This window comes from Heliangelus exortis, chromosome 2 (genome assembly GCF_036169615.1).
Source record: "Heliangelus exortis chromosome 2, bHelExo1.hap1, whole genome shotgun sequence".
In the NCBI taxonomy this organism is placed as follows: Eukaryota; Metazoa; Chordata; class Aves; order Apodiformes; family Trochilidae; genus Heliangelus; species Heliangelus exortis.
In genome coordinates this window covers 104,316,131-104,339,239 of record NC_092423.1, presented here as the reverse complement: position 1 = coordinate 104,339,239, position 23,109 = coordinate 104,316,131, and the positions used below count along the sequence as shown (strand labels likewise).

The 23,109-nt window shown below is 39.8% G+C and overlaps 1 protein-coding gene across 2 annotated transcripts in view; it reads left to right on the top strand.

Moving 5' to 3' along the window:
• The window catches only part of NPC1 (NPC intracellular cholesterol transporter 1), a 29,546-nt gene that overhangs the window by 5,613 nt on the left and 824 nt on the right, over positions 1 to 23,109 (top strand). For both annotated transcript variants that reach the window (XM_071737310.1, XM_071737309.1), the window contains exons 2-24: positions 1,805 to 1,927; positions 3,127 to 3,233; positions 3,799 to 3,974; positions 4,864 to 5,031; positions 6,034 to 6,283; positions 8,121 to 8,197; positions 8,855 to 9,225; positions 9,614 to 9,840; positions 10,405 to 10,505; positions 11,450 to 11,552; positions 12,464 to 12,653; positions 13,087 to 13,269; positions 14,718 to 14,832; positions 15,616 to 15,743; positions 15,832 to 15,972; positions 16,546 to 16,635; positions 16,734 to 16,924; positions 17,660 to 17,775; positions 18,318 to 18,447; positions 18,774 to 18,974; positions 19,820 to 20,051; positions 21,337 to 21,450; positions 22,496 to 22,658. In XM_071737310.1, the coding sequence (XP_071593411.1) occupies positions 1,805 to 1,927; positions 3,127 to 3,233; positions 3,799 to 3,974; positions 4,864 to 5,031; positions 6,034 to 6,283; positions 8,121 to 8,197; positions 8,855 to 9,225; positions 9,614 to 9,840; positions 10,405 to 10,505; positions 11,450 to 11,552; positions 12,464 to 12,653; positions 13,087 to 13,269; positions 14,718 to 14,832; positions 15,616 to 15,743; positions 15,832 to 15,972; positions 16,546 to 16,635; positions 16,734 to 16,924; positions 17,660 to 17,775; positions 18,318 to 18,447; positions 18,774 to 18,974; positions 19,820 to 20,051; positions 21,337 to 21,450; positions 22,496 to 22,658 (3,697 nt within the window). The remainder of the gene's footprint in view (positions 1 to 1,804; positions 1,928 to 3,126; positions 3,234 to 3,798; positions 3,975 to 4,863; positions 5,032 to 6,033; positions 6,284 to 8,120; positions 8,198 to 8,854; positions 9,226 to 9,613; positions 9,841 to 10,404; positions 10,506 to 11,449; positions 11,553 to 12,463; positions 12,654 to 13,086; positions 13,270 to 14,717; positions 14,833 to 15,615; positions 15,744 to 15,831; positions 15,973 to 16,545; positions 16,636 to 16,733; positions 16,925 to 17,659; positions 17,776 to 18,317; positions 18,448 to 18,773; positions 18,975 to 19,819; positions 20,052 to 21,336; positions 21,451 to 22,495; positions 22,659 to 23,109) is intronic.

The following is a 23,109-nucleotide window of genomic DNA, read 5'->3' as shown; positions in this document are numbered from 1 at the left end:
CCCCTGGTGCAAGGATAGCAGTGAATCTGCTTTTTTGTGAAGAGATGATTAGTTCACTTCTGACACTGGTACATACAAACACTCAACTATCTTCTGTCCTCACTGATAGATTGTTTGCTATTGAAACGGGGATATACAGGTGTGAGAAAGCAGAGGTGAAAATAGTGATTTCTAAATGTGCATCAAAGTAGTGTTGGCTTCTTAGATTAATTCGATGCATGAACAAATTTACAGTGTAGTTTTTGTAAGCAGTCTCCAACTTGTGGAAAATTAACTTTTTGGTATATGCTGATGTTAAACATTGAGTTTTTCCAAGTGCAATCTGAAGAGGTGCTTTCCAACTTCAGAGCAAGAATACAGTGGTACTTAGCAGGTGGTTACAGGATTAGTTAGAAGAAATGCTGTGGTAGAAAAATTCAATAGTCTCTGGATGGCTGGTGTTAAGCCAGGTCCCAAAGTCATATTTTGTAAGTTTGAATCAGGCCTTGCTGCTTAAGTTAAAGGAAAAATACCTTCTAACAAGGTTAGGTAAATTGGTGAGTGTCCTTAATGAAAAAAAAATAATCAATTACTGTTACACTTTTCAAAGAAGTGTCAGTGTTGCTCAGCACAAAGATGAATCTTGTGGGAGCATTGTAATTCTGGGTAGCTCTTGGGTGTTATGAATAAAGCCTTTCAGGGGCCTCTCTGGTCAGTAAACAATATTATTCATGGTCAAGCACAAAGCACAGCAGTCTGTCTTTGCAGTGTAAGCATATGGTGTCTCTAGAAATGCTGGGTCAAGGTTGTTCAGGAGATTAAAATAGGTCAGCTATCTCAAACTGTACCATGCAAACTTCTGATCAGAGCTCTCAGAAGTGCAGCAAGTGTGCAGTCTGCCTTCAGCCCAGGTGCATAGGAAGACCTTGGAGCTGTTTTAAAGCTTTTGCTGTAAATAACTTGTTATTGCACTAAATGTTTTACTTTTCAGAATTAATATTTTGGCTTAGCATTTCAGATGTCTCAGTGTCCGTACTATGGAACAAAAATACAAGATTTGCAAGGTGCCAATGTCCTTCTTCAGTTTCCTTTGTTTTGTGCATGTAATAACAGGTATCTGAATTTTTCAGTATTAAATTGAAACATTTTCAAAATGAGATTTGAAGCTGTTTCTTTTTTACTTTTCCCTGTCAGCCCATTTAAGTGTTGCTGTCTTTGGCTTGAAAGTAGTGACAGAGTGATTGTGACAATAGATGGCAATCTTTGGCAAGTGCAGCTGCTGTGAAATTCTGTTTTGGAATCCTCTTTATGCTGCTGCTTCCTCAATCTGTCACTGTAAGTGAGTTTGCAAGAAGGATTAAAAGGTAACAGGAGGACTTAAGAGTGTTGGATATAAGCAATAAACTTCTCTCCATACACTGACTAATGTACTCTAAAGTGACAGTTGCCTCACATGAACAAATTATTTTCTACATCATGTTTGGAGATGCCTTTCAAGTATTGGTTTAGGCTTTTCTGAAGTAACTGTTATACTTGCTATACAGTATATAGGTATAGGGAGTGTAAGTATAGGAACTTCTGTTTCAAAACTGGGCAAGGAAGGTTCAGGAACTGAGTCAAGTATCAGTGGTGGTGAGCACTGTGTCAGAAACACATGCTTTTGTTAATGAGTGCTTCGTGTAGTACATGCTGACATCTAAATTAACAGGAAGTTTTCAGATCTGTGTTGTAAGTGATTTTTGGAATGGTAGCACCTAAACTCTACAGTGGCTAAGGTCTTTGGCAGCTATTCCTTGCAGTTAATCAGTTATCTCGTGTTGATTAGGTACTTTCACAATCCTGTGTCTGGTATGGAGAATGTGGAGTTGCTCCTGGAGACAAGAGATACAACTGTGCTTATGATGGACCACCAATAGCACTACCAGAGGATGGCTATGAATTAATGCAGGTGAGCTTCTTTTGGAGGTCTGCTGCTAAAAAATAATTGTACACCTCAGAATTCTGTATTGTGTTCTGTTGGATCTGCTCTATGGCCTTTAGATTTCTTATCCTAATCTGAGGAAGAAATTAACAGATTATCCCTGCACTCTGTTACAATTTGTAGCCCCAGCAGTTTCTGTTTAGAGATAGGAGAAGTTTTCAAAATATGTTGTTACATACATGTTTAATGTAGGGTTGGCTCACTTTCCTGCATATTTTCCTTGTTGGTTTGAGCAGCCTTTAGTCAAATTTTTTTTTAAGAGTGTTCCAAACCATGATACATTCTGCAGTTATGCCCTTCTGATCTCTAAAGGACAAGACCAATCTATGTTTTCCATCAGGTGATCATTTCTGATTTCTTCCTTAAGTAGGAAGGCAGTAACTGACACTTATTAAAATGGAACAGACTTGGTCCAAGTTCAGTCCCCTTAGCTGCTTCTAGGATGAGACCACATTTCCTTATCTGGATGGCAGCTGTCAAAGTGAGCAAAACCACAGTCAAAATAGAGTTTGTGTTTTGGTACCATCTGCCTTCTGGCAGGTGACAGATCAAAGTTTTAAAGTGTGAAATAACTATGGAGTTAAACAATGGTATGTCTGGTGGCAGGAATGACATATATAGGTGAGGTAACTACTGTTTTGTACTGTTTCCAAATACCTAATGTATAGTTTTTGTAGGTTACTATCAATTATACTTGTATTAAATACATTTATCTCTACTATAAACTGAATATGAAATAGCTCTTCCAGGTAATCAATGGTTTTGTGGTTCGTGCTTTGCCTTCTGAGACTTTGGAATCTGATACCATCCAGCCTGGAGGATAAGATGGAGGAGGACTTTTAACTTGGATAAACATGTGTTGTCCTCTTATTAATAGACTCTCAAATACCATTATCATTCTATACCTAGACACTGGTGACTAAAGATCATCTGAGGGGGCTTTTTAAAAGGGAATGATGGCTTGAATAAAAAGGGATTCTTCTCGCTGTTCTTCAAAGAATCTCATTGGCCAGACTTCTTTTTTTTTTTTTTTTATGCCTCTCCCAAAGCAATAGCTACTGTGTTCTGAAAGATGCTGAAGCAGAACCCATAATTATAATGTTTTGAAGTCTTAAACATGATTTTCCTTCCTTCCTTCCCCCTGATCTTAATACTTTTTATTTAAGGAACTCTGTCCAGGCTTATTCTTCGGCAATGTTAGCACTTGCTGTGATGTTCGTCAGCTTCAGACTCTGAAGGACAACTTGGAGCTTCCTCTGCAGTTTCTTTCCAGGTATGCTAATAAATGGCAAAACAACTGAAGCTTTGTAACATAATAAGAAAGCGTATAATCTCTTCTTTTTAAGTAAGCTGTAGAAAAGGTGGTAACTTAATTTAATGGTTTACTGGAACAATCTGTATCAGGAAGCTTTCGTGTAATGAAGTAACTACTTGAAGCCTGTAATAAGTTAGGTGGTAGAATGAACAATACCTTAGTTTGTCTTGGGTTATTGTATTTGTAATGAAGCCTTCAGAAAAGGCTGAAATAAAGTACTGTTCAGCGTTCTTGTTCCTGCAGAAGTCTTCCTGCTAGCAGCAGTTAAGTTTCCCTTCCAATTCTGCATGTATTTGCTATTTGAGGTAGGCAATTTTTCTAGTGAATGTTGATGCTACTGATGAGTAATAAGCAATTTTAAGCACCAACTAATGTTGTATTGCTATTTAAAAACTTGAAGAATTTAAGTATTTTGTTCTGTCACTCTGAGCTAAATGTTTACCCTAGCTGTGTAGGTCAAATCAGATAAGCCTTGCATCTTTACCTCTTAATCTGATTGCTGCTCATTGACTTTCCTATCCAGATGTCCATCGTGTTTTTACAACTTGATAAACCTGTTCTGTGAACTGACTTGCAGTCCAAATCAGTCTGATTTTTTGAATGTTACAAGCACCATACCTTATTATGATCCAATTCTAAAAGAGAACAAAAGTAGCATTACAGAGCTGCAGTACTTTATAGGAGAACGTTTTTCAAATGGTGAGTAAACAGTGTGTTAATTTACCTAGACTTTTGTCAAGGTACTAAGACCAGTGCTTTCTCAGGTATAATTGTGAGAGGAAAATATGTCTTTGAAATATTTGTCTTACGAAGTTTTAGCCTTCCAATAGGTACCAGTAGGTCCCCCATGAAACTGTTGGAACACTAATTTCTGCCTGGGCAGGAGACATTACACTGATTAATCTTAAAAGTGGTTTTGAAGACTCAGCTGAGGTTGGACATCTATACAAATAGTTAATAGCTGATAACTCTGACTTTAATTTCAGAAAAACAAAATTTTTGCCAAGTACTGAATGTCCAAAGCCTACATGGTATTGAAACTGTCTGGCAAGTATGATAGTGGAGTTTGTACTCAGTGCACTGTGATGGTTCCCTAACAGGCACATATTCCTCTTGAAATGGACTGTTCTAGTCCTTTGTCAAATCCAAATATATTTTTCTAAGAACAAAAAAATTTGCGTTGTATTTTGGTTTTATATCAAGCTTGAAGCAGTAGTTCAGTCTTTGTCCACTTTGTGCAGTAAACTTTAATCAAGTTATGAGTTGTATATGGCCTACAGGTCAAAAGTCCCTTAAATTTATTGTCATAAGTTTCCCTGAAAGGAACTTTCTATTAAGTACTGTTCCCTTTCAAACAGTAAAAAAGGTTGTAGCATAATGCAGATTCAGGTGGCCTACTGAGAGCAAGATAGCTGTAACAATACATTGCAACCTTGAATACTATAAATACCACTGAAAATTATTTCGCTGTCTTAGAGATGCTTCCTGTTGAAAGCTTTAAGGAATGAGTCTTAGTGGTAGTTCTTGGAATTCTTACTTAGAAAATAACATTAATTTAATGACTTCTGTCTTCATGTACTCTTCCTAGCAATGTATAATGCCTGCAAAGATGTGGAGGCACCATCAAGTAATGTTAAAGCACTGGGGCTGCTGTGTGGGAAGGAAGTCAATGACTGCAATGCAACCAACTGGATTGAGTACATGTTTAGTAAAGACAATGGGCAAACTCCTTTCAGCATTATTCCTATCTTTTCAGGTAAGAAAATGAACATACCTTGCCTTTGAAGCTTTTGTCAAAGGCCCTGTGCTATAGCTAGGATGCTGATCTGTTGAACACCAGCTCAGCAATTAATGTCTGCAGTCAGAGACTTTCCAAGTAATGCAAAAGAAACTGAATTTTTTTGTTTCTTCTTGGGAGTCATACTTTGTGCTTGGTTTGTATGCAACTTCTTGCATATATGTCTCAAACTCAAGGGGTGGACTTAGTTTAGGCTACTGGATAGCTTGTGTTCCTTGGGAAACCAGGGCAGTATCCGGTATCCTGATCCTTTAGAACTTCTTTTTAGGGAAATTGATCAACATTTCACAATCTGAACAGATGAGGAAATTGACAAACCGTTGCTTAAATGATAGAAGTATGTGCTTATTAGTTTGGCAGACTAAAATAGTCTAAAACATGGCTAGTCATTGAGTAAATAGTTAGTGCCCACTATGGAAAAGGCAGTGGCTAAAGTTGTTTTGTTTTGTTTTGGGTTTTTTTGTTGAAATTGTCAACTCGTGTCTTGAATTATCACTTTTGCATGTGGCATATGGCCTGGAGGGAAGATGGGGAGGCAGTCTTCATCAAGAGTGACAAGATGAAAGGGAACAGTTTCAAACAATGAGAGTAGATTTATAGTAGATGTTAGGAAGAAATTATTTCCTATGTGGATGATGAGAGACTGAAACAGGTTGCCCAGAGAAGTAGTGACTGTCCCCTCCCCGGAGGTGTTCAAGGCCAGCTTGGATGGGGCTTTGAGCAACCTGGAATAGTGGGAGGTGTCCCTGTCCAATGAAGGGGGCTTGGATGTAAATGATCTTGAAGGTCCCTTCCAATCCAAACCATTTTAGGTTTCTACAATTTGTCAGCTATAGGACTATTCTCTATACAGGCTAGGGGCTTTATGTGAAAGGGTTGACTCATTTAACTGGGAAGTTTGTATTGTGAAGGGCTGAATTCCTATAGTAAACTGGTTCTTGAATATGTAATTGGTTGTAGATGTTCCTGTCCATGGAATGAATCCTATGAACAATGCTACCAAAGGTTGTAATGAGTCTACGGATGATTCAACAGGACCATGCAGCTGTCAGGACTGTTCAATTGTCTGTGGTCCAAAACCTCAACCCCCTCCATTGCCTGCTCCTTGGCTTTTGTTTGGCTTGGATGCTATGTATGTCATCATGTGGATCTCCTACATGGCATTTCTTCTCATATTTTTTGGACTCGTGTTTGGAGTCTGGTGTTACAGGTAAAGCATTCAAAATGCTCAGCTCTGAAAGTTGCTTGCTTCTTCCCTGAGAACTTCCTTTGTCCTGAACAGAAACATCAATGTTCCTACTTTTTCAACCAGCCAGAAGCCATGTTCTGTGGCAGATGCTTGTACTGACAGGGAGTGTAAACCACAGCTACAATCACGTGCTAGAAATTGAATGCAGAAGTCTGTTTAGTTGACATGCAACTGGTTGCATTTCTAGCTCAGGATCAAATGCACAAATCTACGAGTGTTATAAGAACTTGAGACTATGCAAAAGTCTGCAAAAATGTATGTGTTTGCTTCCTATGATTGATATTCAGTCTCTGTAGTAAAGAGTGACATTTCAGTTTATTTCTGTCACTCTTGGGTGATCTGCATTATGATACCAGAGCAGTGCCTTCCAGGAGCAGTCAACTGCCTTCATACTCAAATGTCTGTGGGTGTTACAATGTTTAAGACTGGGTCAGTACATTAATAAACTAATACCTTGGACAACCCATCTGACTTAGTAAAAATGCAGACCTGTTCTCTTCCTCAAATCACTTTTTCCTTAAGTTGGAATTGGAATGAGCTGGAAAAGTCCAGTGATGAAGAGGCCTATTCATTAACACTTCTGTTACTTCTGGCTGTTGCTGCACGTGCAAGGAAGTGTTTAAACACACCATACTTTGTCAGGATGTGCATCAGAGGGGGAAAGAAGCCCTTTAAAGTTTGACTTAGATAATTGTACTGTAGGAATTCCAATCAGGATCATTGGGAGAGAACAAGATTTAGTATTGGCAGCCACAAGCAATCGTAAGTTTTACTGCAGACTAGAACTTGTTAAAAACCAATCGTTGCCCTGTAGCAAATTAAGTCATGAATAGCTCTTTGATAGTCTCCTGTTCTGAAAAAAAGCTGAATGAAGCTGAGCTTCTAGTAATTACAAAATTTTGTAAAGTGAGGAGCAGCAAGGCAGATTTTCTGTGCTATATGGTGTTAGTAAAGTGCACAAGTAGCTGTTGCTATAAATGCTTTTGGGTGGATATGCTCATAATCTGGAGCAGTGGAAGCCTATTAATATTTCCTAACAGCATTTTCCAGAGGCTTCCACTGTCTATCCTTAAGTATGGTGGTACTGTTTGGTATAACTTTAATATTGTTCAGTTATAAATAGAAATCTAAAATTGCTGAATAACAAGAATTAAATCTACATGGAAAAGGATTGTGGATATAAGAAACTTATGACATGCTCATCAGCCTTATCTTACAGGGTAATACACATAGTACACGACAGTAGTTGATAAGGGTGTTTGAGATGTTTTATCATAACCCAAAAATCCAGCCATAATTGGAGGTCTGATTAGATTACCAGGAAGAGGCTATAGAACTTAACTTCTGCTCTGGGTATCAGGAATGAGTATAAGCAGTGTAGATCTATCATGAGTGTTCTGGGCTATAACTTGCCTGTCTGAAGCAGTTTGTCTAATGAAGTAAAATATTTCTACATTAGAAATCTCTTGTAGATTTATTACTCTGTTATGACCGATTTAAACAGATTCTCTGTGCTGTTAATACTACTGATCTTCTAACTGGGCATAAAGAACATGTTGTTGATCCAAGCTGGAAAAGCTTACTAAGACAGCTGATGTGGCTGTAGGTGGTCTCAAAGGATCATAAAGCTGGAGATTACTGTTCTTGAGTGGGTGGGTATAGAAGGAGGGTGGTGCCCATAGGTTCTAGAGGAGTTGATTATCAAATTTATTACTACCACGGAACTCCGTTCTTTCTGTACAAACCCCAGAAGATGCCATTTGGAGGCAGCAGCATAACAAAGCTTTTTGTCTTGCAGGAGGCATCACTTTGTTTCAGAGTACACACCAATTGACAGCAATGTAGCCTTTTCTGTGAATTCCCATCATGACAATGGTATGTCTTGTGAAAGAGTAATGGACTTACTAGAAACTTGGCTTAAGCATGACCCCCCTTCTGTGGGTGGGCTCTGGAATTTTAGGTTTTTTTGGCTATATAAACCATTCTTACAAAGAGTGAATTTCAGTCCTTTGACCAGTATCTTTCTTAATGTAATATTTAACTGGTTTTGCTGGATGCTGAAAGCCCTGGCTGCAGTTTATGCACCTAGCTATGCTAATAGGAAGTTCTGTAGTGCTTTGTTGCTGGGGGCAGATAGGGCAATGTGATGCTGAAATCAATTTGATCGTGTTCTCACCCATTCATGTATCTGTTCAAAGCAAGCAGTGAAAGAACAGTAGCTTAATCTGTGTAGCATTTGAGCTCGTTTTAACATGCATGTATCCTCTAGGTGCTTCCTGCCTTGATCTACTGTGCCTGCTGCTGTCAATGACAACTTTATATTAGAAAGGGCAGCATTGGGTACAAGCTGGTTTCTGCTCCCTTGACCTCAGTCAAGGGTTGGTTCCTGGGTTTGACTGTCAGTGTAGACACAATTTCTGGTACTTAGTGCAAAGACAGCTAGAATAAAATTTCATCTTTCCTAGTGGACTTCAAGAAAATGCTGCTTAACTGGCTTCTTAAAGGCTTATTGTTTACTTCTTCCTTCTACAGGAAAACCTACTTGTGGTGAAAGGCTTGGTGAAAGGTTTGAGAATGGCCTAAGGATGACATTCACATCATGGGGGGCTTTCTGTGTCAGAAACCCACGTCCTGTTATCCTCTTCTCTGTGGTCTTCATTGCAATGTGCTGCTCAGGCTTTGTATATGTAAAAGCAACTACAAACCCTGTAGATCTCTGGTCATCTCCAAGCAGCCAAGCTCACAAGGAGAAGAAGTATTTTGACACACACTTTGGGCCTTTCTTTCGTACTGAACAACTTATTATTCAAGCACCAAAGAGTCATCCAGACATCTATTCACCTTACCCATCTGGAGCTAATGTACCTTTTGGGCCTCCACTTAACAAAGACATTCTCCATCAGGTAATTGGAGCTTTCCAAGAAAAAAGACCTAAACATACCTAACAGGTACAGCCTTATAGAATTGGCTTCCATCTGGAATGCCATGTTTCCATCAAAACAATCACTACATATTCATATTAAAAATTGTAGTCTTGCTATAAAACTTTGTTTTGTCAAACCTGTTTGTTAGACATGCATTTGCAAGCTAAGTAAGCTTAGCAATGCTAAATAAGTATTCTTAGTGTGAATATGGAACTAATGGGTTTAGTCATGTGCTTCTGTTGATGTCTTCCACAGTCTCTGGAAACTTAGAGGAAGACAGCATGCACTTAGGTCCTGTCTTGAAAGGGAAATGCTTTTTTCTACTGTTCAGACTATGGTTTGGTTTGTTTTTGTTTGTTTTTTCAAGGTACTGGATTTGCAGGATGCTATTGTCAACTTAACTGCTTCTTTTGACAATGAGACTGTAATGCTGAAAGATATTTGCCTGGCTCCTCTTGCTCCCTACAACAACAACTGCACTATACTGAGTGTGCTCAACTACTTTCAGAACAGTCATTCTGTTCTAGATCACAGTATTGGGGACGAGTTCTATACCTTTGCTGACTACCACAGTCACTTTTTATACTGTGTTCGGTAAGCAGTACTATTATATGTTTGGTTTGGTTTTTCAAACTGTAGGCCAACTAGGTCTTTATCTTGCTATCAGATAAAGCTAGCTAGTTATTGTCCCCTTGAACCTTTCCTTTGAAAACTAGTATTGCTATGTGGAACTGCAGATTAGTATAGTTTGCTTGTGTTCCTTGATCTTAGAGTTAAGCAGGAATTACATTTTAATCAGGTTTCCAGTTAAGCTGGGTTGGTGGAGGTGCTGGCTCTGGTTTACCTTAAATGTGTTTTGAACAATTTTGTGAAGTAGAGTTCTGGAACAGAAAACAGTTTCCAAGCTTTCACTTCTGTTCTTAGTTCAGTTGAGTAGAAACTACTCCTTGTCTTAGAAGCTATAAGGAAGACACCTGTAAAAGTGTGTTTAAGTTCAAAGCAAACAAAGCACAAGGGCAAAGTATTGCTAGCAGTCCTATCTCATTTCTCTCTTGCTAGTCAAGTTACAACATAACAGCTTTTTACTTTTCTGTCCTGTGGTGCTGTGCCTCAGTTGTCAAGCAGAAGCTAACAAGTTATTGCTGGTGGTCTCTTTAGGGCTCCAGCATCACTGAATGACACAAGCTTGCTTCACGACCCCTGTTTAGGAACATTTGGTGGACCTGTATTTCCATGGCTGGTGTTGGGAGGATATGATGGTAGGTGGCAAAACACTATTGCAGGTTAAGTACTGAGAATACACATTGAGTGCTGTCTTTGGCACTAAATGTGCTTGCTCATTCAATACAGGTGTTTAAATGCACTCTAGGGAAACTGAAGTTTTGTTAAGCTTTAAGGATATTTTAAATGACTTTTCAGTAGATCAGTGCTGAGATTGGAGGCAGACTGTTCTGGAAGTGCAAAATGCAAGCAGTCTATTACTGGAACATACTTGTCCTGTTGATAAGTATGCAAATGTTGGGGCTGCTTTCAGCCTGCTAAGGGATACCTGATTTCTGGAGAGCAGATAAAGACAAAGTGTCTGAAGGTGACATGCTGAGGTGTCCATGTATTTTGCTTTTGAGTTAGAATAAAGTTTTGATGTTGATCTGACATGTCTACTAATAGATTAAGATGGTCACAGAGGAAGTCCTTCCATAATTATTCTGAAGCCTGAGCTTTGTTCAGGCAATTTGTCCAATTAAACATAACTTGACAGATACATCAAAAACCCATGTACTAAAAAGCCTTTGAAGGGCAGCACTTCTTGATTAAGCTCTAGGTGTTTTGTACTTGCTCTGAGCAAAATCTTAAGCATGCAAGAGGCACAATATTTAGGAAACCATATTCTGTTTCTCAGTAGATGGAAAGTCAGATGTACGGGTTATGCAGTAGTCCCTTGTCTAGCTGTGCAGTGATTTAATGTTGGGGTGCTATACACATGGTAAATAATGAATAATTACTTAATACAATCTGAAGTGCTTATCAACATCTCTTTGTTCCCACCGTATTTTTGAGAAAGTGTTGTTAAAGAGGTTGCATTTAATGGAGTTGTAGGGATAGGATTGTTTGGACAATACTCATTTTAAAACTAACTGTACCTGCTTATACTGGAGTAGAAGCTCCATTTCATAATGCCTGACAATATTTTCCTCCTCCACAGATGAAAACTATAATAATGCTACAGCTCTTGTTATTACTTTTCCTGTCAACAACTACTACAATGATTCCAACAAGCTAATGAAAGCCTTGGCATGGGAAAAAGAGTAAGTAGGCTTCATGTATTCTGAAACGCACACATTACTTGGAACAGCTTTTAAATATAGATACATGAAAAACACCTGTAGTATCCTGACAGTTTCACAGTATAACTACTGTGATGTTTTGAGAGGCACTAAAAATGGTTAAGTACAGTCCATACTGGTCATAAAAATTTCATTTTATCTGGTGTACTTAAGACTAGAACCTATCTCCCCAAAGTAAATTACTGACCATCTAGTCCAGTAGTACTTGTTGCTGGTAACTGCAGGAAGAATTTTATATATTGCACTTTGGCTAGAATGACACAGGTAAAGTCTACTGGACTATTGACCACTAGTGGAAAGGTCCACCATCTTTTAATTCTTGAGGTTAGATTTTTAAAGACATCTTTGAGATGATCTAAGGCTTTCATCTCCTTCACTGTCTAGAAGAGCTGATGTTGGCTTACACAGGTCAGCTGCTCTGGCTAACAATTCAGGTAAAAACTACTGTACTCCAGAAGTCTAAAACTAAGTACAAGTGTCTACCTGTGTCATAAGCATCTCCCTTCAGTTAGGAAATCTGAAATGAGGGCTAATAAATTGTATAAGTACTCCAAGCAAGGTACAGTCATATCTCTGACTTCTAGGTCTAGCTTTGAGGAAAATTGTACTTAAACTTTGAAATAGCTTATGCTTGTGCAAGCTATCTGCTTATCCTCAAACTCTGGAGAGAGCATTCAAAGTGTTTCATGCCATAGTGTATTTCTAGTGCTTGGATAGAGAGCAACTCTTAATGATGAAGGCCCCTCAAAGTGCGGTCTGACCACGGTGCACTAGTGTACCACATAGATTATACTTCTTCAACAGACTTCTAAGTATTTTTAATACAAAGTATTTTATCCTTTACACTGTGACTGACTTTTTTTTTTTTTTAGGTTTATTAACTTTCTGAAGAACTATGATAATCCAAACTTAACTATATCATTTTCTGCTGAACGGAGTATCGAAGACGAAATCAATCGGGAAAGCAATAGTGATATCCGCACTGTGTTGATAAGCTATATTGTAATGTTTCTGTACATCTCCATAGCTTTGGGACATATCCAGAGCTGTAGAAGATTTCTGGTATGTATTGAGTTCTCATTGCTACGAACACTGAAGCTGAAGCTTGCTGGCTAGTTTTTTCTTTGCTTTAAGTGATTTAAATATTTTTGCAGAATGTTTGTATTCGATCATGCCTTAAGGCACTGACAACACCTTTGGCAGGAGCTAGGAAGAGCATTCCCCATGCCATACTAGACAATTCATGTGTGCTTCATAGCCTCAACTAAGTCTATTATTCACTTGAAATAATGCAATTAACTTAACTTGAAGCCACCACCCTTAAAGCTTTGGATTTTTTATACGTGTGTGTGTGTGTGTGTATGGATCTTCAAAAGAACCACAAAGTAAGCTTTCTGCTAACGGCACTAAATATAAGAATATGTGCTGACTATTGCTATCATCTGTCCTTTGTGATGATAATGGTTTGGTTAACAGTCATTACATCTTTTTTCAGGTGGACTCAAAGATCTCCCTGGGCATCGCAGGCATCTTGATTGTACTGAGCTCGGTGGCATGTTCTATAGGCATTTTCAGCTACTTTGGAATCCCACTAACACTGATTGTGATAGAAGTAATTCCCTTCTTGGTGCTGGCTATTGGGGTGGACAATATTTTCATTATAGTCCAGACACTTCAGGTATGTATTCTTCCACACAGACTCTTGTAATTGTGCCTGACATCTTCGAAGTTTGTTAACTTGCAGCAGACAGTCTTATGTATTGCATTGCTCAGCCCTGGCTGTGCAGCTCTCAACTCACAGAATATCTAGTGATCTTAAGGACACCCAAAATTATATGCATGTATCTGCCCCACTCCATTCCCCCTACCACCTCCCCAAAGGAAAAAAAAAAAATGACAACCTCTGTTTTTTCTTACTGTTGGTTGACATCAAGCTCATTAAATACTGCCTCTGGTCCACATACTAATGATGTACAAATGAATAATATTTTCAACAGCCTTCTTTGGTAGTAGTAGAACTTAGTTACTATTTTAGTCACTTGTGATTTTAGTGTATTGTGGGCAGGAATCATGAACTAAACCATGTGCTTCAGACCAGGGATTTCTGTGAGTCATTTGCTTTCTGATATGACAGGCTCAATAACCCACTGAAACTGTTGCTTCCTCTAAGTGTGTGGTTCAGCTGGAGTACTGACCTTACTGCTGTGTTTTAAGTTAAGGTCTGAAGCCAGGCAACAGGCTTGCTGCGTGCTGCTTTTGGTTGCTGTTCAAGCTGCTTTTGTATCAGAGAATCTCTGCTTTTTTTTATCTAACCCAGGTTAATGCAGTGGAAATGATCTTTGAAAATTGTTTGGTTTTAAAAGCCATATGAAATGACTCTCTAAGGTGCATGACTTTTCTGCCAAGCAGAAAAGGACCTGGGGGTGCTGGTCAATAGCCAGCTGAATATGAACCAGCAGTGTGCCCAGGTGGCTAAGAGGACCAACAGCATCCTGGCTTGTAGCAGGAACAGTGTGGCCAGCAGGAGAAGGGAAGTGATTGTCCCTTTGTACTCAGCACTGGTGAGGCTGCACCTCAAGTGCTGTGTTCAGTTCTGGGCCCCTCACTACCAGATAGACATTGAGCTGCTGGAGGGAGTTCAGAGAAGGGCAGCCAGGGTGTGAAGGGTCTTGGAGAACAAGCCCTGTGAGAAGAGGCTGAGGGAATTGGGAATGTTTAGTTTAGAGAGGAGGAGGAGGCAGAGAGGAGAGCTTATTGCCCTCTACAAGCACCTGAAAGGAAGTTGTAAGGAGGTGGGTGCTGGACTCTTTTCTCAAGTGAATAGTGATAGGAGTATAGGAAATGGCCTGAAGTTGCACTAGATACAAGGAGGAAATTCTTTACTGGTAGAATAGTTATGCACTGGAATGGGCTGCCCAGAGAGATGGTGGAGTCACCATCCCTGGAGGTATTTAAAAACTGTAGATGAAGCACCTCAGGGCATGCTCTAGTGGATGATACAGATACTGATACACGTATTTTATTCAGGGGGGGATGCTGACAGTTGGATGTGGTGATCTTAAGTCTTTTTTTCAACTGTGGTGATTCTGAGACTCCTAATTAAAATAAATTATTGCCTTAAAACAGAGGGATGAGCGCCTTCAGGGTGAAACTCTGGATAAACAGATTGGCAGAGTTTTGGGAGATGTGGCACCCAGTATGTTTCTCTCATCTTTTTCAGAGACTGTGGCATTCTTTCTTGGTAAGACTTCTTTAATATTTGAAGATAGGGGCCTTATAGCTGCATGTTGCAAGAATAAATGCAAAACTAAAAGAAGAATTTGTAGAGGAAATTTAGCTTAGTTGTTCATTGCTGTAGTGAAGTTTAATTTGACCTCTTCTGGGATTAGGTATTGTAGTATTTTAAAAGAAGAGCAGAGTTGAAGAGATCTAGTTCTGAATCTGTCAAACTCTTCAGCTTGAAAGACTGGAGAATTTTACTGATTTTTAGTGTCAGGCAGGTCTGTGTTGGAGCTTAATAATATATCAAATGTGTATTTGCTCCTGCATTGCACTGTCCTTGCCATGGCTTGGAAAAACACCCCTACAACAGATTACATTTGAGTTTCATTCTTACAGTATGTGTTAGAGGCATATCTTACGTTGTTACACTTCAAGTGTATATTGGCCTTATTTTCATAAGGGACTTTCCAGGCTGGAGTGTAACTTGCCACTCAATGCAAGCTGACCCAATGGCTTGATAGTGAAGCAAGATGTTGCTTGACAGCACTCTTTAACCACCCTCTTTATCCTTCAGCCTGGTAACTTAAAGCTTTTCACTTCTTTGTACAGCCTTAATGCTGCCAAACAGGTCCAAGACAGCAGTTGTAGCCAGGCTCATATCAGCTGTTTTTTTTTTACTCTGAAGAGAAATGTTCTTTGCCCTTCTGTAAGGCTAGCACTTAACATAGATATCTTTCTAGAAAGTGCCTATGCATTTCTGTGAGCAGGGAGCTTGCTTACTAAACTGGATTACTTCCCTCAGGAACACTGTCTACGATGCCAGCGGTTCGCACGTTCTCCCTTTTTGCTGGAATGGCTGTGCTCATAGACTTTCTTCTTCAAGTTACTTGCTTTGTAAGTCTCCTAGGCTTGGATATCAAGCGTCAAGAGGTGAGTATAAATGTGCCTGTAACTGCAGTGTAATAAGAGAGCAGCTTCTGCAGAATTGTACTAAATCTGGCATTTAATCCATTTGCAGAGGAATAGACTGGATATTCTGTGTTGCATCAAAAGCAATGAAGACATGAGTGGAGTCCCGCGTTCTGAGAACATGTTATTTGTGTTCTTCAAAAACCTGTATTCTCCTTATCTGCTCAAGGATTGGATGAGACCAATAGTAGTATGTATACTCTGTTTAAAGTAAGCGGTCATCTAAACCTGAGCAAAAATTTAGTGAGTCTGAAGGCCTAATACCAAAGAAAATTATTCAATGCAATGAAAGAAATTAAGAGTCTAGTATTTTTGCTTTCAGCTTTTGTAACTACAAGTGTATGTCTAGTAAGTGAGACCTTGGATTGTCCAGTACCTAGATTTAGGAGTTACATTACTGACAATTTTTGACATATCACTTCAGGTGTATGGCATAAATCAGCATGTGTTGGCTCCTGCACTGCATTAATCTAGAGTGTTAAACCTAATCATGGATTCAGCAAAAAGGTTACTGTGATTATTTACAGGAGGTGTTTGGCATATCTTTCACTGCTGTATCTTTTATTGCTGCCTTCTAAGTTTTCCTTCATAGCTCCAAAGGGTACCCTGAGTAGCTAGTTTCTACTGCCTCTGTCATACTGAGCCTGGGTAGCATACTTAAGTTAGAGGTTTTTTGGCTGGTTGCTATTAACTTAGTAAATGCTTTCTATTACTTATTTTTTCTGTACAGTTCTCACTTCCATTAATTTTTGTTTTTCTGCAGATAGCAGTGTTTGTGGGTGTTCTGTCATTCAGCGCAGCAGTCATACACAATGTGGAGATTGGACTGGATCAGTCTCTGTCAATGCCAGATGTAGGTCTAAAGATCAAATTGCCCTTAAGTTGTGGCTGAATTGAAACCTTTTTCTTACTGTGCATTATGTAATAGTAACTCAAGACTTTCCCTTTAAGGACTCCTATGTAATGGATTACTTCAGCCATCTCAGCAAGTACCTGCATGCAGGTCCTCCTGTCTACTTCGTTCTGGAAGAAGGGCACAACTACACCTCTTTGGAAGGGCAGAACATGGTGTGTGGTGGAATGGGATGCAATAATGATTCACTTGTCCAGCAGCTCTTCGATGCTGCAGAAATTGGTAGCTAGTAAGTCTTTCTTTTTGTCTGCATAGTCACGTGGGAGAGATGCAGCTGGCCAATGAGTCCTTTAACTTAGTTCAGGATCAGCTATTGATTTTTTTATCTAGCACTCTGTAGTACTGGCTTTGTACTGTGGCTTTAGAACTGGGGAAGGGAAGAAGCTTTGGCAATCTCCTGGAATGAGAATAAAAGCTACCCAAACTAGGGGGGGATGTGCTGATGTACTTGGGCTTGGGAAAGAGGCTTTGTCATTCAAGGAATCTGGCAACAGTAGGAAGAAAAAAAAAGCTCATTAATACCTTTCAGTATGGGTATAGTGTCCTGGCAAATCACTTGCATGCTCAGCTTCTTGGTATATATTCTAGCCTAGCATCCAGGATGCATTCAGTAGCTGGAGTTCAGTAGCTAACCAGTCAAAGTCTCCTCCTTCTAGTTTGATGGCTTCACTTCACCATAACTGAAGGAGGAGGCTCGCTTGAAAGCAGAGCCAACAATATCCTGAATAGTACAGGGCATAGTACAGACAGGGGATGGAAAACTGAGCTTGGCAGTAGAACTCAAATGCAGAGAAGCAGCTCTTGCTGTTTGCTAGCTGCAATGTTATGAGCAAGAGTGGCTCTTGTATGGGGTACTGGAACTGGGGACTACATGGAGAACTAAGTAGCTTGGAGCAGAATGAGATTAGAGGATGTGTTCTGGAATGAAACAGAATTACTGATGATGGATATGTTCTTTTATTAGCACAAGGATAGGCTATGCCCCATCGTCCTGGATTGATGACTACTTTGACTGGGTGAAGCCACAGTCATCCTGTTGCAGAGTCTACAATAACACTGGACAGTTTTGCAATGCTTCAGGTATTGGCACCCATCTTGTTGCCAGGGGATTAGCCTTGTGTGCAAGTTTTACAGCCAAAGCACTTTATCATGGTACAAGTCATCTGAATAGCTTTTCTTACTGTAAGCAGGCACCTCTTGAGTTGCCCTCTGATTTGTTTGAGCTGCTGTTGGAGTGAACTTAAATATTCTGCAGGCCAAAGACAGCCAATGTAATTATTATTACAAAAACTATGAAAACTTTGATACTTCTGGGGGTTTCATTAGAGCACACAAACTTAGTGCTCTATTTGTGTTTATATTCTTCAGTTTGGTAAAGTTCTGAATGGGTGGGTCTAATGGAGATCGTGAACAAGTAATTAATTTCTCTGGTAGTACTTACCTTGGAAGCAATAAATAAAGGCCTACAAATTTTTTTATGGAGTTTCAGGGCTGATCAGTTATTTTGCCAGCAAAATGCTTTTTATGGAATTGTATCCAGTAGTATTGCAAGTCAGGAGTTGCTAGTATTAAGACAAAGAATACTTGATTCTGGAGCTGACCTTCTTCCTCTACTTCTTCAGTCACAGATCCATTCTGCACTCGCTGTCGACCACTGACTCAAGAAGGAAAGCAGAGACCACAGGGCAAAGATTTCATGACATATTTGCCAATGTTCCTATCAGACAACCCTAATCCTAAATGTGGCAAAGGGTAAGAGCCGTATTTTATGTAACTTGTTAGTCCAGTGCCTGAAAGATCCTTGCTCTGGAGGTGTAACTTTGTCGGCAAGGTTGGATATCTAGTATCCTTGTAAGACTTCTGAAAGTCAAACATTGATGTCACCTGTTCTATAGTATTTTCTGAAACAAAACTGGGGAAAAAAATTGCATTCTCAGCCACATGGTGTATCTTGTGCTGTCTTGAAATGTATTGTGCTCTGAAGCTTGCTGATATCAGCTCTTGAGATTGTTAGAAACAAGGTTGTAACGCTACAAAGGTAACAAATGTGAATCTAAAGTTCTGCTATGTTTATATAGAGGACATGCTGCATATAACTCGGCTGTCAACTTAATAAACAACAACTCTGATGTCGGAGCTACCTATTTCATGACTTACCATACTGTACTGAAAACATCATCTGATTTTATTGATGCTATGAAGAAAGCTCGGGCTATAGCAGATAACATTACTGAATCCATGGGCATCAAAGAGAAGAACTTCCGGGTGTTTCCTTACAGGTATGTTTAGATCTTTCTTGCCTTAGTGACACTCAGCTTGATCAACTGAGGAAAGTACTGGTTGATAACAATGTAGGGTCTTGAGTTTTGCCTAACAGAAGGTAATACAGAGATTCTGGAATTTCTAGTAAAGCCACAAAAGTACAACTTGTATCCACAGCATTGCATCCCTGTTACTGTTTAACTAACTTAAATAAAGAAACAGGTCCTTCTCCAGCTACCTCCAGAGGTAGCTCTGGCTGCAGCACTTGCTCTTCCTAGCATTCATAGTAAGGTTTAGAAGTCTTAGTTAAAGCAGATATGTTGACCTAGGTCATTGTAAGCTATAATGTGACTGTGTCTACTTCAAATCCGAAGTTATTTAAACTTCAGGCAGCAGTGATGTCAAGTACTGTTTGTCAATAACATTTACATGATTGTCATGCTAAGGGCTCTGTGTAGGAGTAGCACAATGCAATGGAGCTGGAATTGGCATCTGTACAGCTGAAATAATAATGTTTTTGCTTCAAAATATCCTGTCCATCCTTAGGGTCTGGCTGCTCAATGTATCTGCTTAGACCCTCTGCAGTAGTTCCTGCAGATACTACAGTCCATCTGAGGAGCTGACATTCTGCCAGCTGTTGTTGTTGTGTGGGAAATACCCTGACTTGCACATCCAACTTCTGTTGGAAGTGTTTGTGAAGTGTTAATAACAATACAATGTTCCACAGGAATCATTCCATGTTGATGCTAGGAAGCCACTTCCTGTAGGTGACTTCTGTGAGGAGGGAACCACTTTAGCACAGAAGCTAATCTAATACTAGCATATAAGAAAGATGGCTAACTACTTCTTTTTCATCTCACAGCGTGTTTTATGTCTTCTATGAACAATACTTGACAATTGTGCACGATGCCATCTTTAACCTCTGCATCTCCTTGGGATCAATATTTTTGGTGACAACTGTGCTGCTTGGTTTTGAAGTGTGGGCTGCTGTTGTAGTTTCGATAACTATTGCTATGATAATCATCAACATGTTTGGAGTGATGTGGCTCTGGGGCATCAGCTTGAATGCAGTTTCATTAGTAAATCTTGTCATGGTAAGTTAACAAGATGTCCCTCTGCTTTTGTTTCCAAGTCTTGAATTGATCTGTCTCTCTTATGTGTATATATTACGTGTCTCTTATGTGTATGTATTCATGGTGCCGAGTAGTGTTTCCTACTAAACTTAGACATTTGACAGTAGTGGACCTATCCTAATAATCTGGGTGGTCTGTAGAAAACAGGTTTATTCTGACAGCTGGTCCCAGCAGTGATAAAATACAGAAACTAAACTGTAAGCTATTCTGCATCTGGGGGTCGTTTCTTGTTCTGCAGCAACAGGTGTATTGCTGCTATGTATGCTAGGAACTACTGCACACTGACAGAGGTTGTTCATGCCTAACGTAAGGATACATAGGTTGATGTTAAGGCTTCTGCTGTGTTAATGCTCTACTGAGGTAGATCTGCAATGTGCTACAACCAGTACTGTTCCTCCATAAGTGGATGAAACCATGGAGGCAGAGTGCCTTGCTGAAACACTCCAGAACTTGGTAACAAATAGCTGAGTGCTAGAGCTGTACCCTTCCTTGCTCTCTAGAGAGATTTATTGCAGATCTGAGAAGGTTATGAGGGAGTAAACTCTTAACCCATGTAACAATGAGGCACATGCTTGTGTAGGCCTATAAGCAAGTCTAAGACTTGTCAAGTGTTCAGTGTTGTAAATTACTGTTCGAACAAATTATTTTTAGAAATGAAAGTCAGCTGAGTTTTTGTGGTATCAGATCAGCATGCATGCTTGGGGTTACTCTAGAGCCATGTGATTTCTTTTTGTGTTCCGTGTTCACTGCACACACTGTATTGAAGCGAGCTTTCTTCAACATCAAAAAACTTGTGTCCTCCAAAACAATCTCTTATTTCAATTCCTGTTTAATTGGGTCATCCATTAGTCATGACTGGGAGTAAAATGCCATACAGCACCTGGAACAGCCTCTAGTAACCAAGTAATGCTGAGCTGGTAACTTCTAATGATATTTTAACCCTGGGCACTTGTCCTGGTTTGGGCCAGGATAAAGGTGATTTTCTGTCTTGTACTTTTGCTTTTAGCTAAGTCTCCTGTAAGCAGTTGCACTTGCTGAAATTAACAGCAAGTTTCTCAGACAGTGTGTGCTTCTAGGACTGATAACACTTGATGTTTATAGTTACTGTTAGAGACTGGCCCAAACCAGGACAGCACTGAACACAGCTGCTAGCAAGTCTGTAGCCTGTCTGGAGTTCCAAGTAGAGACCTGAACATCAAAGACCTCATTTAGATGATATTTTTATGTATGTTTCTTTTCACTCTAGAGCTGTGGTATTGCTGTGGAATTCTGTAGTCATGTGACAAGAGCATTCACTGTTAGTACTAAGGGCAGTAGAGTGGAGCGTGCTGAAGAAGCCCTTTCTCACATGGGCAGTTCAGTAAGTACCTACTGGGGGGACTCTTAGGGGTCAACCTTAGCTTCTACTAGTAGGAAGGGCAATCAAGACTATTAATAGCTTGCTACTGTTATCTAATGATAGAGATCATAGCAAAAAAGCTTTAGATCACCTAGAAGTTTAGATTAACCTTGAATTATCCCATTAAAGTTGAAGTGCTTCTCTTCCAAATACCAAGGTGACTAGGAAAGGTTGTTCTGCATATGGGATGTAATCAAAGCTTTGGGAATGGAAGCAGGGGTTGGTATCCAGGCAGTGCCTATCATCTCACTTGGAATAAGATAAGCTACCTGGATTGGAACTTTTGCATGTACTGGTTTCTTTCTTGGAGCTGAAGAGAGCTCCAGGGAAACCTTCTGACAACTTCTCAGTACCTGAAGGAGGGGCTACAGCAAAGCTGGGGAGGGACTTTTTACAAGGGGCACATAGCAATAGGGTGAGAGGTAATGGTTTTAAACTGAAGAAAGTAGATTTAGATTAGATATTAGGAAGAAATTCTTACATGTGAAGGTGGTGAGACACTGGCACAGGTTGCCCAGAGAAGTAGTGGCTGCCCCCTCCCTGGAAGTGTTCAGGACCAGGTTGGATGGGGCTTTGAGCAACCTGGTCCAGTTGGGAGGTGTCGCTGCCCATGGCAGGGGGTTGGAAGTAGGTGATTGTGAAGGTCATTTCCAACCCAAAACATTCTGTGATACTATGTCCCAGGTAGGGACTACACTAAAAAGTGAGTTACTTTAGTAACATATGTATCTGCCCAAAGTAAAAATTAAACTAAAACTAGTTGGCTGTGCAGATTAGAGTGGATTGTTAATCATACCAAGCCTGGCCCCTGTGGTAATGAGTTCTAGTGGGACCGGGAAGTTGAACTCTTTTCTTGAGTAGGTCTTGAGCTTGATTTTAAGGACTATTGGGTATTGCATATAAGGACCCTCAAATTACATAAGATTTATTTGCAAATGTTAAATAATTAAGCAAATAAATTACCTAAAGCCCTACTGACTACTTAAATGCTTTTTTTTATCTACAGGTTTTCAGTGGTATCACGCTGACCAAATTTGGAGGGATTATAGTGCTGGCTTTTTCAAAATCTCAAATCTTTAAGGTGTTCTACTTCAGGATGTATTTAGCTATGGTTCTGCTGGGAGCAACACACGGACTAATATTTCTTCCAGTTCTGCTTAGTTACATAGGTAAGATGTCATAGTCTGCTCTAAAACACTTCAAAATACCTGTGGGCCCTTTCTCTTTTAAATAGGAAGGACTGCAAGGATAAAAAGCAGTACTTGAATGTGGCTCTGTCATTGAAGCAGCTGGTCTGTTGCAAAGCAAGGGTTGACTGGTGGCAGTGCAAGCTCAGCATTACAGGTGTGCTGACCTGAAGCACCCACAGCCTGCCCTGTGTGGTTGCACTGTGCTCTTCATGGAGCTGGCTACCTGGGCACAACAGGCATCAGCCTGCTAAAGGTCTAAGCCTGGTGACCTGATGGTGGGTGGAAGCAAAAAATATCTGCTGCTGGAGAGTTCTGCTGCATTTGCAGAAGTGATCTTGCTTTGCAATAAGGATGGTCCAGACACTGGCCTGGAATTTGGGAAATCCTGCATATGGTGTAGTTCTTAAAAACAGATTTTTAATTGAGCCTT